Source organism: Sceloporus occidentalis, unplaced genomic scaffold (genome assembly GCF_023333645.1).
Source record: "Sceloporus occidentalis isolate IW3139 unplaced genomic scaffold, rSceOcc1.0.p SCAF_76, whole genome shotgun sequence".
In the NCBI taxonomy this organism is placed as follows: domain Eukaryota; kingdom Metazoa; phylum Chordata; class Lepidosauria; order Squamata; family Phrynosomatidae; genus Sceloporus; species Sceloporus occidentalis.
This window is the reverse complement of record NW_028317056.1, coordinates 3,945,105-3,961,652: the sequence shown is the minus strand read 5'-3', so window position 1 is coordinate 3,961,652 and position 16,548 is coordinate 3,945,105. Positions and strand designations below refer to the sequence as shown.

Sequence of the window (16,548 nt, the reverse complement as noted above, 5' to 3'; positions counted from 1 at the left end):
GTAATATTTAAAGATTTGGTGATATAATTTATATTATTTATACAATGGATATTGCACACTTGTTGATTTTGAGCTGATGTAGGTGGGAGGGGCACAGCCAAACTAATTATGGGTGGAGCCATGCTTTAGCCACACCCCCTTTGCAGTGTATACCTGCTCAGTATGCTGTATACTAAGCTCAGCTCTAGATAGTAACATTATAGCTGAATCCCTGAATAATAATCCAGACATATTCTTCATTTGAGTTTTATTGCAAATGAAGAAATAGACAGTCCTTAAAAACAGTAAAAAACAAAAAAAAAAAATTAAGAGGACTAAAAACGCAGGTTTGCATCTGGTGGGTGGCGGAGGACACTATTTCTTAACTTAAAGGTCCAAGTAATCAGCCGTGTACCCTGCATATACAATAACACATGGGTGGGATCAGAGTGGGGGGGGCAGGAAGTGGAACAGCGGACTCCAAATGTGCAAGTTACCGCTCGAGGGTATAATTTGCCCTGGGAGCAAAAATTATATTAAAAAAACAACTCGTACAGTGTATACATTTTTTGTAGGTGTAAAAACATATAATTTGTGAATATCAACATCAGAAGTAAATTACATCAGGTATTCAGCCCACTGAGGTATGATGCCGTGTGTATATGAGCAGCTGTAAGTGGCCTTATTATTAACTCATTCATATAGCGCCATCATATTCTGCAGCGATGTACAATAGGAGTTGTACCAAACTTCCACAATGTCTGGCTATCGCTATAAAGTCAAAAGCCTTAACACTACAGGCGGAAAAGGCTTAGCAAGGTGGTTGTAGGGAGCGTAATGCGTAATTTTTTACCCCCTTCTTCATAAACTCTCATTATTATTTTATATTTTTTTTTACAAAAAACAAGAATCTGATTGGTGGATCATATCATGTAGCGAAACGCATCAGGGTTCAAAAAAGTAATACAAATCGCTCATTTGATTTTATACAGCCTGGCTCCATCTAGAGGTTGAATTTAGGTATAACAATTTAAATTACCTATTTAAAAAGTGATTTTGGTGGAAAAGTTTTAAAAAAAAAGATTTAATGATCTTTTCAGCATGAGCATTAAGCTGGTTGCTATGGTGATAACACCACTTTTCAAAACCTTAGCACCATAACCTCCAACTGTTGCCTTTTAATGCATACTCCGTGTCTGTTTTAGAAGAATAGATTTGGATAATTTTGGTTAATGCTCCCCAATATTATTTATTAATAAGATTTAAGAAAGATCTAGAAGCCTTTGGGTTAGATGGTTGGCACTGGGGAATATTCAGAATTAAAAACAACACGTGGACCGCGTTTATGGTATTACAGGGGGTGTGTGTCGGAAAAGTGTACATGCGCTTATAAATTAAATAATTTTGTAAAAAAATCACATGAAAATCACTTTTTCTAGCACAATATATAGATCGGGATTCTTTTTGTTCATATGACAGGATCCACTTTAATAGCCAGACTAGCACTTTGTGCACGAAAAGCGTCGGGCTACCATACAAGCTGCAGATCCCCGTGCCTCGCGGGACTGTGATCGATCGGCGTTTTTTTTTTTTCCCGTGATTGGAATCTTCTTTTTCTTTTGAATATGGATAACGTATCGGCGAGATTTCAATGTACCAAACATGGACGTCTGAGAAGCTTTAGACTTGGATTCTTGTTTTAGGAGCCAGACTGAAAAGCAAGGGCTTCGTTTGGGATGATCCTTCAACCTGTTGGCAATGGAAGCATGAGGGGATTCTCCGCGAACCGCCGGGTGGCTGAAAATGATCTGCGTGTGCGATTCGACGCGTGCCATGGGGCATTGTTACCATGCTGTGGCCTGAAGGCTCTGATGGCAGGGTAGCCGGTGGCCACCTGAAGGCCACGTGTCTGGGTGGGTGTTAGTGAACGCTCCCTCCTCACTCTGGAAAGTGCAAGTGATGCAGACTATTCACACGCCTTTCACGAGGAAGGTGGCGGGTCTTTCCTTCCCGTATAGAGGTCACAGTTCCTGCATCACTGGGGCGAGAGGGCAGTCCAGCTCAGGAAAGACAAGCGATACCGATTCCACGCCGATCTCCTACTGTAACCGCGCTGAAAGCTCCCCGTGTCCGCGGCAAAAAAAAAAAAAAAGCAGTGGATACTGCCAGTGTATGCTTCTGAAAGCAAGGGGTTAACCCAGCTTGGTTCTGTTAGCAGGTCCAGACCTGAAAGAGAGGTCAGGAAAAAAAAATCTTTACGATAAGAAGAAACCTGTTATAGAAAACACACCCTGCAGTTGGCGTAAGGGCACTAAGTGCTAAATGAAGCGCCACACCAGGCATTTTTCATAAGGTGCCTGTTAACAGTTTGCATACTGGATGTCTCACCGTATAAAGGAATGCACTTTAAGTTTAGTTTATACATTTAGTTTATATTGACTATAAGTGTTGTTTTCCCCTGCAATGATCATCAGGAGTTGCACACGTACCTTCACTGTACTGTCCACCGCGCCGGAGAAGAGGCGTCCCCGGGACACGGCTAACGCTGTGACGCTGCCCTGGTGTCTGAGCAATGTCTGGGTGCAGATCATGTTATCCATGCTCCAAACCTGCGGTGAATAAGCGGAAAGGGTGAGAAACATAACCTGTTCCTTGCACTCATTCTGTAACACTCGCCACAATCAAGGCTGCTTAACATAAACGTATTATTCTTGATAATCCTCTGAGGATCGTAACTATTCTCGGCACAAGGAGAGCGCGTGGTGTTTGGGAAAGGACTGGGTTCACAGATACGTACCCGTAAGGACCGGTCGTAGGACGCGCTGAAAACCTTGGTTTGATCCGGGGTGGAGATGACCGCCAGGGCGTACACTGTGCCCACGTGCCCGGTCAGAGTCCTCACCTGCTCCTTGGATTCGATGTCCCAGACCTTTGGGGAAAGAAGTATTGGTTGACATCACACGCGTCTCGAAAGTGCCAAACAATTTACCAATATTCCATACCGGCATTCATTTCAAGAAATAACATCAACCTAAGCAAGAGACTTTGCAAAGACCGCCGCAAAACCCTGGAAGATGCAGCCGGCCGTCGCAGGAGACGCGATGTAGTCATTAACTCACGTGGATGAGGTTTTCGTAAGTTCCGCACACAATGTGATGGTTGGTGACGGCGATGGAATACACGCTCCCACCCGACGTCTGGAGAACGTGGACACACTCCAAAGTCCGGATATCCCAAATCTAGAACGCAGGAAGAAAGAATCAGCGAGAATCTAGAACAGGAGTAGCCATTTGGTGATTGGCCACCAGCTGAAGGATCACGGGATCACCGCCGGTTACTGAATATGTTCTTACGATCGGTTCCACCACCCATTCTATTGATCATTATTGCAGTCGTTATAGATTATAGGAACCCGAGCATTCATTCCATCATCTCACCTTGATGGTCTGGTACGACCCGCTGTACAGGTAATTCTGTGACGCCACCAACGCCCGCACCCAGTGGTTAAGGCCGGTCAACTCCTTCTTCAGCTTTAAGTCTGTACCTACAATGTCCCACACCTGAGCGGGAGAGAGAGAGAGAGAGAGAGAGAGAGACGGAGGACGGCCGCAAATTACTTCTCCCCATTTAAATTGTTTATTCAAAGCAAATAAATCTTGTGTTAGTTCATGTGACCCGAGTACGTTCTTAATGATTAATAAACCAAATCTCGTGGTTCTCCGTTAACCTGATGCCACAGTAAATGTGCTAGATGTTGCACATGATATAGAACAAATGGTGTACGTTCTTTAATCGACTTGAATGTAGCAAACGAGTCAATGTTCCATAATCTGTACAGCATTTTGGGTCTGTGCCAATTAAATCTTTTAAGAATGTATCCTGTAGTTTTGTACTAAACCCTACGAATCCACCATGAACCAACCTTGATTGCTTTCAAGGAGCCGCTGAAAAGCATGTTGTGAGAGGAGACCAAGGTGCACACAGGGTTGTCGTGGGCTCGGATGGTGTTGACCTTCAGCAGAGTTTGAATGTCCCAGACCTGGATAGGAGGTTAGAGAAGGTCAAATGCTTTTTGGATCCCCTCTAAGCCACCGGCTAGTAACGTGGCAGCGTAAAGCCTTAGATTATGGAGACCAAGTCCCTTCCCCAGGACACAAATACTCACAATAATAGTGCAGTCTGCCGAGCCGCTGTACAACTTGCTTCTAGACAACCAGAAAATGAGGAAAAAAAAAGGAAAAGCGTAAGTACTGAAGATGAATCAATCTCCGAAATGTCAGCATATATAACACCTCTACCGGGGCGAGAAGATGTTGCAGGTTCTTACCCCTGTATACAGAGAGCTAGAACTATTCCATCGTGTCCCTCCAGGGTTTTTTGGCACTTGTAAGTCGTGCAAGTGTCCCACACCTGGAGAAAGGTGAAAAGCGAGGGTTAGCGCCACAGGTCATCAGAGGACCAAGCATGGCGGGACCTCAAAGAACCGGCCAGGAGAACACATTCCTTACCTTGATGGTTTTGTCCGATGAGCCGCTGAACAGCAGGTCCCCGATGGAGTAGACGCACAAGCACCAGACAGGACCTTGGTGTCCCACGAAAGTACCCTTACATTTAAATATCTGCTGCGGGTCGTAGGCTGTGAAATATCAGGAGAGAGAGAAGAGTCGGCCGCTGTAAAGAGGTTCAATGCCAGCATACTGACCGCTATATGCTTCAGTTATATCATCCCTTGCACCACTTGATGTCCAATATAATTAAACAGCCAGACTCTGCCACAGGAGCTTGCACTTACACCCCAGTATGCCCATGTTCAGCCGCGCGTTGATATGAGAGAGTTCGTCCTGTTAAACAGAAGGGGAACAGTCAGAAAATATCGAATGTCCTGCAGAGAAGCCCAAACTCAAGGATGGATTAACACTCGGGGCTATGGCTGACATGTGAGATGAATGTAGGAGCACAGAAACATAGAATATGCCCATCCATCCGCGTTAACCTCTACCTAACTGTATTAACCTCTACCGCTTCTGCTGGGAGGCTCTTCTACTTATTCCCTACCCACTTAGTGACGCACACCTTCTTTATATTACAGATGCATAGAATTCTTCTTACTAAAGTTGACCAGGGCATCTACTAAAGGGACGGAGGAAAGGAGCAAGGAGTGAATAAAATGAATGAACGCTTACATTTAACATCGATGCATCTCTGCGAAACTCCATCAAGTCTTCGCTCAACTTGCTTTGGTTTTCATCCAAGACGTCTGCAAGAACAAAAAGACTGGATGTTAAATATGCAAGAAAAAGGAGCGGGGATGGATGCGGAGCGGGGACGGATGAGGAGCGGGGACGGATGAGGAGCGGGGACGGATGAGGAGCGGGGACGGATGCGGAGCGGGGACGGATGCGGAGCGGGGACGGATGCGGAGCGGGGACGGATGCGGAGCGGGGACGGATGCGGAGCGGTCTTTCAGCCTTGATCTGCGAATCTCCCACCGGCCAGGGGCAGTCTTTGCCATCATGGTCTCCATAATGTGTCTTTGGAACAAGGAACGTTCTGTAGGATGCTCAGTCTTAGACTATGGACTGCAGCAGAGACACGGTGGCTTTAAAGATGCATTCTTATTTTTGGTAAACTACCCCTATGTTATACCGCGGGTCCAGACTGCAACAACAAAGCAGCTGTCTGGATATCGAGTTTGGTTACGAAGTAACTGAAGATGTAAACCAGCGACAGCAGAAATGTTTGTTTACACCCCGGTGGAAACAGCCAAGACCGCGTCACTGTGAAGCTCGGCTGTTCCTACGTTGGGAAGAATGCCCTTGCTGCGTTTCCAGGTTCATCCGCCGCCTGGGCGCTGAGTGCGGAAAGATAAGGTGCAAGCGAGGAGGGGGGTTTAGTTTCCTACCAAACTTTAGCTCCAGGTTTTTCTCCAGCTGGTCGATTTTCTCGGAGAGCTTCCCCAGCATGGAGCGCAGGAAGGCGATCTCCTGGTCCTTTTGGGTCATGGCCACCTGCATTTCATGGAACCGATCGTCTGTCTGCTGAAGGAACTCCTTCAATCCCTCGAACTTGCACATCTCTAGGTGGGTCTCGTAGGTGTCCTGGTTCCCTATGAACGTGCACCTGGAAGCCAAAGGGTGCGACATTGTATCAAGCGCGAAATTCATTCAATCACATTCAGTACAGATCGTACGACCCCCGAAAGCGTTATAGGAACGCACTCAGGACACAACCACCAACCGCTTACTTCTATGGTGGGCTACAAGGCGAGCAGGAGGGTAACAGACCCACAGATGTGCCCCAGTCTAAAGACCCTCAGCCGAAAGTAGCCGATAGTTTTACATCAACAAAGTCAACTCTAAGTCTTCGGTTCATTCACTCATCCAATATGGTTCTCCACCCAATAATTGGACCCTAATAATATGTTACGTTGATCTAAAACGTGTTTGGGGGGCAATAATTCTCTGTTCCAGCTCTACCCCCACAGAGGCGTCCGTACCCGTATTTAGAATGAGGACACTTTATATGTTCACACTCTTTGAGGTGGGCTTCCATGTTCATCTTCAGCAGCGGAGGACAGTTGGGATTATTAGGACAGCGCACCGGTCGGTAATCACAGCTGCCTTCATGGTCCCTGGGAAGAAAAAAAGGAAAAGAAAACACAGAAATGAACTTAACGGAGGCCGACAATAAATATAAAAACAGAGAAAAGCAACCCTAAAAAAAGGAGAACATTACAAAGATGTCACGTTGGCAAAAAATTCTGTTTGCGGGATGAAAAAAAAAACGTAGAAAAAGTAGGAAGACCGCGGCCCCCCCGGTCACACCTCCCCAACTTACTTTCTGGCACTTAGCTTTATGGTGAAGGGGCAGCCGCGAGGATCCACTTCGAAAGTAGCCGGCTTCCCATTGGCTGACGGACGACAGCCGTATTTACAGTGAATAAACAGCTCCCCAATCTGCTCGGCGACAGCGATATTATTCACCACCACGGTAAGTTTAGCGTTATCCACCGGACACTTTTCTGGGGGGGGGGGGGGGGAGTAAAATAACCATGTTAGCCCCACAGAAAAGAGAGTCTGATACTTTTTATTCAGCAAAGAAAAGGATATAAAGTTACATAAGCTCTCAGGGGTCTCTTCTTCACCTAGTCAAGGATGAGCCCTATCACCATTACATCGTGAATAATGAAAATCCCCAGAAATGGACATTTTTTTAAAGAGACAGACATTATCATTGCGTACGGGTTTCTGCACCTACCAGATGTCAAGGCGCACCTCCTGCAAAACGTGTGCTGTGGGGGAGAGAGGGGAGAGGAATTAGTCTCATTCATCCACATTTAATGGATAGCCCCAGAGCTATAAGGATGGAGCGAAACCCAATGCATTTCACATTCTCTCTATGGCTCTGGCAGAGGCACTACAGCCAGGATGATAGCAATCATAGTCCAACAACTCTTTCTCCACTGCAATCGCCTATTTCCAAACTGAACTACATCACCCATAATCCTCAGCACTGGTCAGCGCCGTCAATGGTGACATTGGTTTTAGGGACATGTTTTGGCGTTTATTTTGTATCTCTTCTCGGGGGTCTTGCGGTTTCTGTGCTCGTGGAACGTCTTTTGTTTTTGGGATGTAATTATTAACAGGACATTTTAAACCCCCCGGCTTCTCTCTCACCCCAACTGCCCCGAGCAGTGTATAGGTGAGCATGAAATCACCCCCACGTTACGCATCATCCAGGGACAGCTGGGCCCTTCCCGCAGAATGTAAAGTCGAGGAATAAATGTTCGGCTCTCCTTTAAACTCTCGTGTTAGTGAATAAAGCCCCCCCCAGCCCCCTCCAGAACAGCTGCTTCCGCTAACAAGCCGCGGGCCAAGTTCTGCTCGCTCCGGCTGCTTCCTGCCTGCAGTACTTTCCACGGCTGAGCCTGCGCGGCTGGGGAGTTTCCGGAGCAGAGAGGAGGAGCGCGGCCGACCCCACTCGGCGATCCTCTCCTCCTTCCACCCCACCAAATATTAACTTAATGCGCAGGGACAGCCCGGGAACAGAACTCATTTTAAGGCGTATTAAACTACATTGGGCTTACACTAACAGCCTACAACACGGAGGACGGCAGTGAGCATCCGCAGCTCTATAATAATAATATATAATCCTTACAGTAATGGAGGATAAATGTTAGAACAAAAGGTCATAATCTAAACCCAGAAACTCAGAGGCTTAGATTCAATGTAAGGAAGTGGTTGAGAGGGTGGTAGATAAGTGGAACAGCCTCCCAGCAGAAGTGGTAGAGGGTAATACAGCGAGGGGATTAAACATGCATGGGATAGACATACGGCTCCTGAATCTAAGACGAGACCAACGACTGATTAATGTTTGAGTTTTAAGAGGAGGAGAAAAGGGTGACTAGACGGGGGCCGAATGGGGCCGATCTGCCGGCAGACCTTTAAGTCGTGATCCACGATACACGGCTTACAAAACACACGCAGTAACAATGTTAAAAACAGTAATAAGAGCGAGCTCAGAACGGACACTTACCCCGCAGGTGGTGATGACGGGATCTTTAAAGACGCCACAACACAGCTGGCAGCAGAGCTTCACCGACGGCTGCTCGGCAAACACTAGAGGGTCCTTGATCGGCACGGAAGAGAAGAACAGGTGTCAGGGGCGCGTTCCCCGGGGGTCCCTACGGTGCGACCGCTAGGCATGACCAATACATTGCAGATAACGGGAGCCCTTCATTCCCGCACACCGCGGACGTCCTTATAACGCCGGTAACATTAAGTTTGGATCGTTCCCGAAGGACATTTCTTTCTGAGAGTTAAATTCTAGATTTTTTTTTCTATTACCAAGTCTGTCCTTCTTTAAAACAAGCGCAGGACTCGGCGGTGCGGAGAGTTCTTTCCATGGAAGGACAAACGGGTGCCGGTCTACTAACAGCTCCCTGCCGTGCTCTGCGCCATCTTTACGCGTTACTCGCTCTGCGCCATCGCTCTGCGTCACTCCTTACCGGCTCGCCTTCTTCGTCGTGGAGAGAGAAGGTGGAGCGCAGGGACATGCTGGACTCTGAATGCAGGGAGCGCACGGAGATGGCAGAATCCGAGCGCCTGGGAGTGCTGATGGGAGGCTACAAAACGACACCCCCCGAAAAAGAGAGAGGTGAGAATCCGTCAGACAGCCCGCCGGCCGACATCCACACGCAGGGCTCCGGAGCGTCCTTCAACAATCCATCACACAGAAAGAGGCGGCCGCTCCGGGAAGCCCCGCTTTCTACGCTGCTCATTCTCTGCTGACCGTCCGCGAGGCTCCTCTAAGTCAGGGCGAGTGGCCGGTACCTGGCCGTGTGAGCGCACTCATGAGGGTGAGGTGTGCCCTGTGGTAGCGACGCCGGGTCCCCCCCGAGGTACGGAGCCGGAGCCGAGCGTGCGCGGCCGGTTGGCTGGCTGTCTGGCTCCTGCCAGCTCTGTATACGCCGGGACTTCCTCCTATTGAATTGCGCCGCTCGGCTGCTTCCTGCCGGAGATGTCAGCGAAGGGCATTTATATCGACGCTGGAGGGGGGAGGGGGAAAGGGCAACATATACTGGAAATACAAATAAGGGGTCCCTATTAACCGCTTGGTTACTGCTGGACTGCAACACCCACGGCGCTTAGCCAAGCGCATCGTGGCTTTCCTGGTTTAAGCAACGACGATGCTCTCCAGAACGGATGCAATTCATGCGCAGGTGACTGCTTCTATTATAAGCTGGGGTGCCGGACTATAACTGCCCGTCAACGCGCCCTCAGTGCTGCTGCTGTGAAATAGAACAGCCTCCCAGCAGAAGTGGTAGAGGCTAAAACAGTGAGGGGAATAAAACATGCACGGGATGGACAGGACCCAGTCATGATTACAGGGACACTCCAGCCATCATACACGCTTTAATGCATATGATACATGCGCGGTCGCTATTTTTGTGTGGTCTGTTTTGAAAATGCAGGGGGGGTTCTGCAGAATGCCCCCCCCCACCCCCCAGCTAAACACCCTGGAGGCAAAGCATTCGGTCTGATGTAAGATCCCGTGTCGGCTCTGCTCAATCCGGCGTGCCGGGAGTAAAGTCCTCCCATTGATTTCATTGGAAGTACTTTCCTGCCACCGATTGACAGCTTGAACAGCCAATCAGTGACAAGAAATCTCGGATCACGCAGGAAGAAAGAAGCTTTTGGCTACAAATACTGTGCCAGGCAAGTGATCCACTCGATCACTTTTACGGGACACTCACCATGCCGTCCTCTTCATCCCTGGGGGAGAAGGTCAGGGCGCTGGAGGAGGATGGGGTGCGGCGGTGCTGTTTGAACGTGTTGGTCCCGTCCGCTGCTAGAGAAAGAAGAGATGCGGTCATGTAGTCTCTGTACGTTCTCGGCCTGGGCCAGCGGAGTACTGCTGAGGGCTACCCGCTGCGTGCCCAAACCCAGCCCCCGCTCTGCATGGCTGCTAACCTTTAAAGCCTCTACCTGACCTCATCCAAAGAGGAAGGTGGCCTAACCTATCAAAGGTTCCAAGCTGGGAAAGGGGGTGACTAAGTGGGCCTAGCGCTTTACGGCCCCCCCGGCAGTAATCGGTAAAGCATGGGGGCCACTAGGTATCCGCCTGGTGAGCCATACCCTGTTCAAGCTGTCCTCAGCGCACCGCTAGGGTGTGAGCATAAGGTCTTAAAATTAAAAAAAAAATAATGTTCATCAATTAATCGTTAAGAAAATATACGCGTTTTTTACATCCCCCCCCCCCAAATCTACATTTGTAAACATGCTTTTATATTAGATTTATGTAAAACTCATTCTACTAGAGATATTTCAGGAAAATGTGAGTCTAATTAGCCAAAAACGAGCAGCCAATCAGGATGCGGACACCTGGTGCATTGAGGGAATTGAAGTGCTAAACACAAGAGCTAAGCAACTATGCGCGTACGTGTATATAGGGCTTTATAGTTTCTAGGCAGCGATCTATCAGCGCCCGCTTTTGTGTCACGTTACAATTAAGTGTTCCCGGCACAAAAAGAATTCTACACAATTTACAAATTATTTTTGGGGCAAATAATAAGGAATGATGCATTTAGTTCTAAAAATGTGGCATTCAGCAGAGTAGGCAGAAGCGGAGGCAACGTTATAGAGAATTGACGAGATTACTAGAAAAGGGTCACTTCTCCCCGGGCTGCCCCCGCTCACCTTTTGTAATAGTCGTGACGGCGGAGAAGGCAGGACCGAACGTGGTCTCCATTCTGGTCTGGGGGAAGAAAAGAAATGGGAGCCAATGCTAAAAAACATACAATTTCTCACTGTCCTGAAAAGAGAGAGAAAGACAAAAAAAAAAAAAGAGAGAGAAAGAAATAGTAAGAGAGATAAAAGATCAGCAGAAAGATCCGAAGAAAAGAGTGGAGCGAGAAGGGTTAAAAGGGGCATTCCAACCATCACAAGCACGTTAATGATATCAGAGTATATGATTCCTGTGTGGCCCCTTTAAATGTCCACGGTGTCCTGCAGACACCCCCCCCCATATTTACCCCTTTCCCCAGCTTTATGCCGAGGAAGAGATGGCTTTAGCAAGGCTGCCAGGGACTGTGCACCGTCCCTTTAACTCTCATCTGATGTTGATGTTGAATTACAACTCCTATGACACCGAGCCCAGACCCCACCCACCCACTATGCGAAGCACGGAGAATCCGGTTACCCCGTTGGTGTTCTCCGTGGCGACGTTCGTGGCACCAGCTGTAAAATGATTGAAGCGTGGATTCTTGCCGGAGGTCATACTCTAATCCGGCATCAGCGGGCTGTGTGACGCTGGCCGCCGGAAGGAGCGTCTGGGAGGCGTTAGACCCCGGCAGCGGCCCTCTGACCCCTTCAAAGGGAGACAACACAGAAGGATTCAGATCACGGAACGGGATAACAACGGGAAACACCGAAGAGCGAACGAGCCCCGTCCGCTCTGACCTAGAAAAATACATACATAGCTTTTCTGATGATATGGCAACAGAGACTTTCCGCCGATCACTGGTAATACAGCGAGGGTTATAAACACGCATGGGATAGACATACGGCTCCTGAATCTATGACGGTTTGAGTCTTTACAGCAGGATAAACGGGCGACCAGACGGGGGCCGACCTGCGATGCATTCCTTACGCTGGAGACGATGTCTTGGCTGCGTGAGGTTTAGCAGCTGGACGAGGCGAGGGTCCGGACATTACGCTCGCGCTCTAGCCTCGGGCCCCCTGTTTCCACAGCTCGGTTTTATTAAGTTTACTTGGCGACCGGAGCGAGAAATAAAACCGTTTCCATGACAAATCTAAACACCGTTTAGCAGGCGATCCCCGATCACCAAAGAGTAATTCACCGAGGGGCATTTTTCATATACAAAAGCCCTTTGGCGTCGGCCGAACCAGCGCTGGAGCCGACCGGTGCCAAGTATATCACCCGCAGCAGGACATCTTCAGCACAGAAAATAGATGGGGGGGGGATTCCACAAAAAAACCTCCATACATTATCCACAGCAACAGCCATCACATGCGTTAAAGTCTATATGGCGGCTGGACCTGCAGTATACTCCTCACTGCGGGGCTTTTACTGCTTCGCGTTTCCTCCTCCCAGGATTGGGTAATATTTTTATTGCCTCGCTACGTGCTTCCTGGATATGTCACACGATGAGGTCACAGCGATCCTGCGCAATCGATAAACATCCGTCGCCCCTGCTCTGCATAACAAAAGCACGCAGAAAGCGTTTAGCTAATAATTCCCTAATATTTCGGAAAGTCGTCCCCCCCCCCATGACTCACAAGATGGGGGAACTTCCGCTATTTCTTAGAATCCGCTGCGGAGGGCAGGTACCGGCCAGGCTCTGCGCTGCGCATGGAGGAACCCGTGGGGTCAGGCGGAGGAGACGTTAAGGAAAACTTATTAGAGGGGGAAGACTTTTCGTAAGAAAAAAATCAAATACAGGTTTGGGGAAATATACATCATTTAGGGGCCGCTAAGGAAACTCCAGGAGCCAACTTGAAAAGGAGACGTCGATTCCTCTAGATTGTAAGCTCTTGCGAGCAGGGCCCTCTTTGTCTAATGTATGGGGTCTGGAAAAAGCGCTGTTGGCACTAAATAAATACCGTATTTGCTCGATTATAAGACGACCCTGATTATAAGACGACCCCCCAAAATCTGAATATTAATTTAGGAAAAAAAGAAAAAGCCTGAATATAAGACGACCCTATAGGAAAAATATTTTTTTGTTTTTATTTCCTTGTATTTTCCAACCTGCCCCCCAGTTACGCACATCTGCCCTCAGGCTTGCCACACCAATATGGCACTGTGGCCCATGATATGCCTTTTAACCCTCTATATGCCACTGTGCCCCATGGTATGCCTTTTAACCCCCTATGTGCCACTCTGCCTCCAGAAATGCCTTATACCCCTATATCCCATTCTGGCATTTAGGGGGTTAAAAGGCATATTATGGGGCAGAGTGGCACATAGGGAGGTATAAGGCATTTCAGGAGGCAGAGTGGCGTTAAGAGGGTTAAAAGGCATTTCACAGAGCACTCTGCCTCCAGAAATGCCCTATGCCCCCCCCCCCCACACACACACACACACACACACTTACCGGTGCTTCCAATTTCCTGTTGTATTGCCGGGGCAGCGGGTTGACGTCTACGCGATTCGCTGCAGCCGGAAGGAGGTGGAGTTGGCAGCGGGGGTTTGTCTGCGTCCATCGCGCAGACCTTCCCCGGCTGTCAGAGATCAGAGTTCCTAACACCAGTGCAGCACCGGCACTGGTGCGGGGAACTCTGATCTCTGACAGTCGGGGAAGGTCTGCGCGATGGACGCAGACAACCCCCGCTGCTAGCCACGCCTCCTTCCGGCTGCAGCGTAAATTGTATACGCAGATCGCGTTAGTCTCATATTTGAGGTCCGATTATAAGACGACCCCGATTAGAAGACGAGGGGTATTTTTCAGAGCATTTGCTCTGAAAAAAACCTCGTCTTATAATCGAGGTAATACCATAATATTAATAATGCAATAATAAGAAAATAAAAGCTATAATAAAAAAATTATATATTAAAAAATAAAAATAATGCAATAATAAAAAATAATATATATATATATATTAAAAAAAATGCAATAAGAAAATAAAATTAAAATTATAACAAAAAATTATAAAAATATATTAAAAAATAAAAAAGTGCAATAATAAAAATAATGTAATAAGAAAATATAATAAAATAATATTAATGATTGGATGCCGCTCAAAAGCGTTAAGTAGCAGTAACGAAGGGATTTGGTTCAGCAACCGCGCACAGTAACGCGACTCGTCATTTAGTCGAAGTCTCACTCTTTACAAAAACACTGGGATAGAAGCCAAGACTCATCCAGGTACAAATCCTGCTGCACGAGTCTTTCCATTACCACGTGAAACGGCACCAAGGATCCCTTCTGGGGCTAAACCGCTCCGTAACCTATAGATACGATCCACGGGCAAACGGGCCGAGAAACCCAGAAACTTTAAATAAAAAAAAAAACGACACTATATTAACCCCTTTGCTCCCAAAACCCAGAGCCAACTAAACCAGGCCCCCCCCGGCACGCTTCACATTTACACGCAGGATAATCTGCTGCGGGATCAGTTGTGCTTCTGCTTTATAAACGGTCCCGTCGGGGCAAACTCTGGGCGTCCTGCCATTAACCCGTAGCATGCTACGGATAGGTTAAACAGGGCCAGGTTTTTCCGGTACCGGTTCTTTATCTTATCGCTGCCCGTGGTTTTATTACCTTGTCTCAGGCTCCGAGGTCTCTTCGGTTCATTCTGGAGGAAGCTCTGACGCCGAATGATTTCACAAGGTCCCCATGTCTGTGAGCCGCTCCGTGCTGCCGGGGAGTGATGCAAACAGAAAGGCATTTAAAGCAGGGGGGGGAGGCGATTAACTTTTTTTTTTTTTTTTTTTTTTATACTGGAAAATCCCTTCTCTCATCCAATCAGCAGACTGTAAACTACCCCCGGTGCATTAACCCCCTCTGAAATCCACATCCCTCTGAAGAGAAAACATTAAACATACATAGAATGTGACAGCAGATCGGCCCACTTGGCCCCCGTCTAATCTGCTGTAAAGACTCAAACCTTAATCAGTCGTTGGTCTCGTCTTAGATTCAGGAGCCGTATGCCTATCCCTAGCATGTTAAAATTCCCTCCCTGTATTACCCTCTACCACTTCTGCTGGGAGGCTGTTCCACGTATCTACCACCCTCTCAGTAAAGTGAACATGTTTCTATTTTAATGTTTTTAATGTGTTTTTCCTGTCCCAGTTTAGTATTAAGTTCGGTACAGCGGGTGCAACTGCACCTTTAAACCACAAAACGGGAGCCATTTAAATATTCACTCGGACAGTGATTAACACGCGTGGCCCATTAACGAGCCCCCTGCCCATACACGTAACACGCTTATGTTTATTCCTTGGCTTTATAGCAGACAGCGTCCGGCAGAAGTATGTTTCTTTACTTCATATACGACGGCCCGGACTGGCCACCCGGCACGCTGGGCACATGTCCCGTAGGCGTTGCTGGGGGCTCTCGGGTTTGCCCCAGAGTCTCGGAGCAGATTCTCAAGGTCACACAGACTGGGACGAATTCCTTCCTATTCTATGTTGCTGTGATCATACACAAGACTCCCAGTTGATATCCCTGCTTGAATGCAGGTGACTCAACTAAGTGTATCTTTACATAAAGACAAGTCCGGGTTTCCACGAGGGCCGGTATTAGAGCCGTTTGGGGGGTAACTACACAGAGTATTAATGATGGGATATTAAAGGGTTAATCTTTGAAGAGGGTCGGCTCCTTTAGACAGTTCCCACGTATGCCGGTGATCGGTAGGGCCAGCCGGACACGCACAGCCGGATACCGTGGGGGGGCCGGACATTGTATGATGGCCACCGATGCCCTGGCCCTATAATTAGACTGTAAGCTCTGGAGCCTACCCCGCTTTTTACATCCATAAGTCCAACAAAGCACTATTTGATTATGTCCTGTTTACCCGTTATACATCGCTACGGAATATGAGGGCGCTATACAAACCAATAAATAATTCTGCTTTATTTGCAAGTCTATCCATATAAAGCGATCCCGCTAATTAACATTATTGTTAACGAGATACATTAATGCGATCATTCAGTAACATATAACATTCTTACACACGCACTGCCTGCATTGGAGCGACAGGAAATGATGTCATATCCCCGCGCCCAGACGCCGTGTGCTGGGAGCGATTGAGCGCGGTATGCCCGGCCCTGCTAGATGTGTGAAACATACTGCCCATTCTGGCACGAGGAGGGATGAAGCCTTCATGGTTTGCCTCGAAGCCCCCATTCCAACCCAAAACAAGTTAAAGGTAAAGTTCCACCTACTCTGCGGACTCTCGGGCGTCAGGAAGACGATTATACAGCGAGACAAACAACCAAACATCAGCCCACGGAAAACATAGCACTTCTGGGTAAAAAGTCTTTTGTGTTAACGGCTCATTCTTATCACACTGACAGGGAACAGATAGGAGCAAAACCTGTACA

The 16,548-nt window shown here is 47.9% G+C and overlaps 1 protein-coding gene across 1 annotated transcript; it reads right to left on the bottom strand.

The window, feature by feature from the left end:
• Positions 1 to 2,190: 2,190 nt before the first annotated feature.
• LOC149285814 (E3 ubiquitin-protein ligase TRAF7-like) lies at positions 2,191 to 11,757 on the bottom strand. Its single transcript, XM_089494868.1, has 20 exons — positions 11,680 to 11,757; positions 11,178 to 11,235; positions 10,235 to 10,326; positions 8,987 to 9,103; positions 8,515 to 8,607; positions 7,237 to 7,270; positions 6,817 to 7,000; positions 6,476 to 6,610; positions 5,882 to 6,099; positions 5,163 to 5,236; positions 4,772 to 4,820; positions 4,488 to 4,615; positions 4,307 to 4,389; positions 4,145 to 4,184; positions 3,902 to 4,018; positions 3,417 to 3,539; positions 3,099 to 3,218; positions 2,777 to 2,908; positions 2,469 to 2,588; positions 2,191 to 2,205 (listed from the first exon to the last, which is right to left on the bottom strand). The coding sequence occupies exons 1-20, from the start codon at positions 11,755 to 11,757 to the stop codon at positions 2,191 to 2,193; spliced, it is 2,010 nt and encodes a 669-aa protein (XP_089350994.1).
• Between the last annotated feature and the right edge of the window lie 4,791 nt (positions 11,758 to 16,548).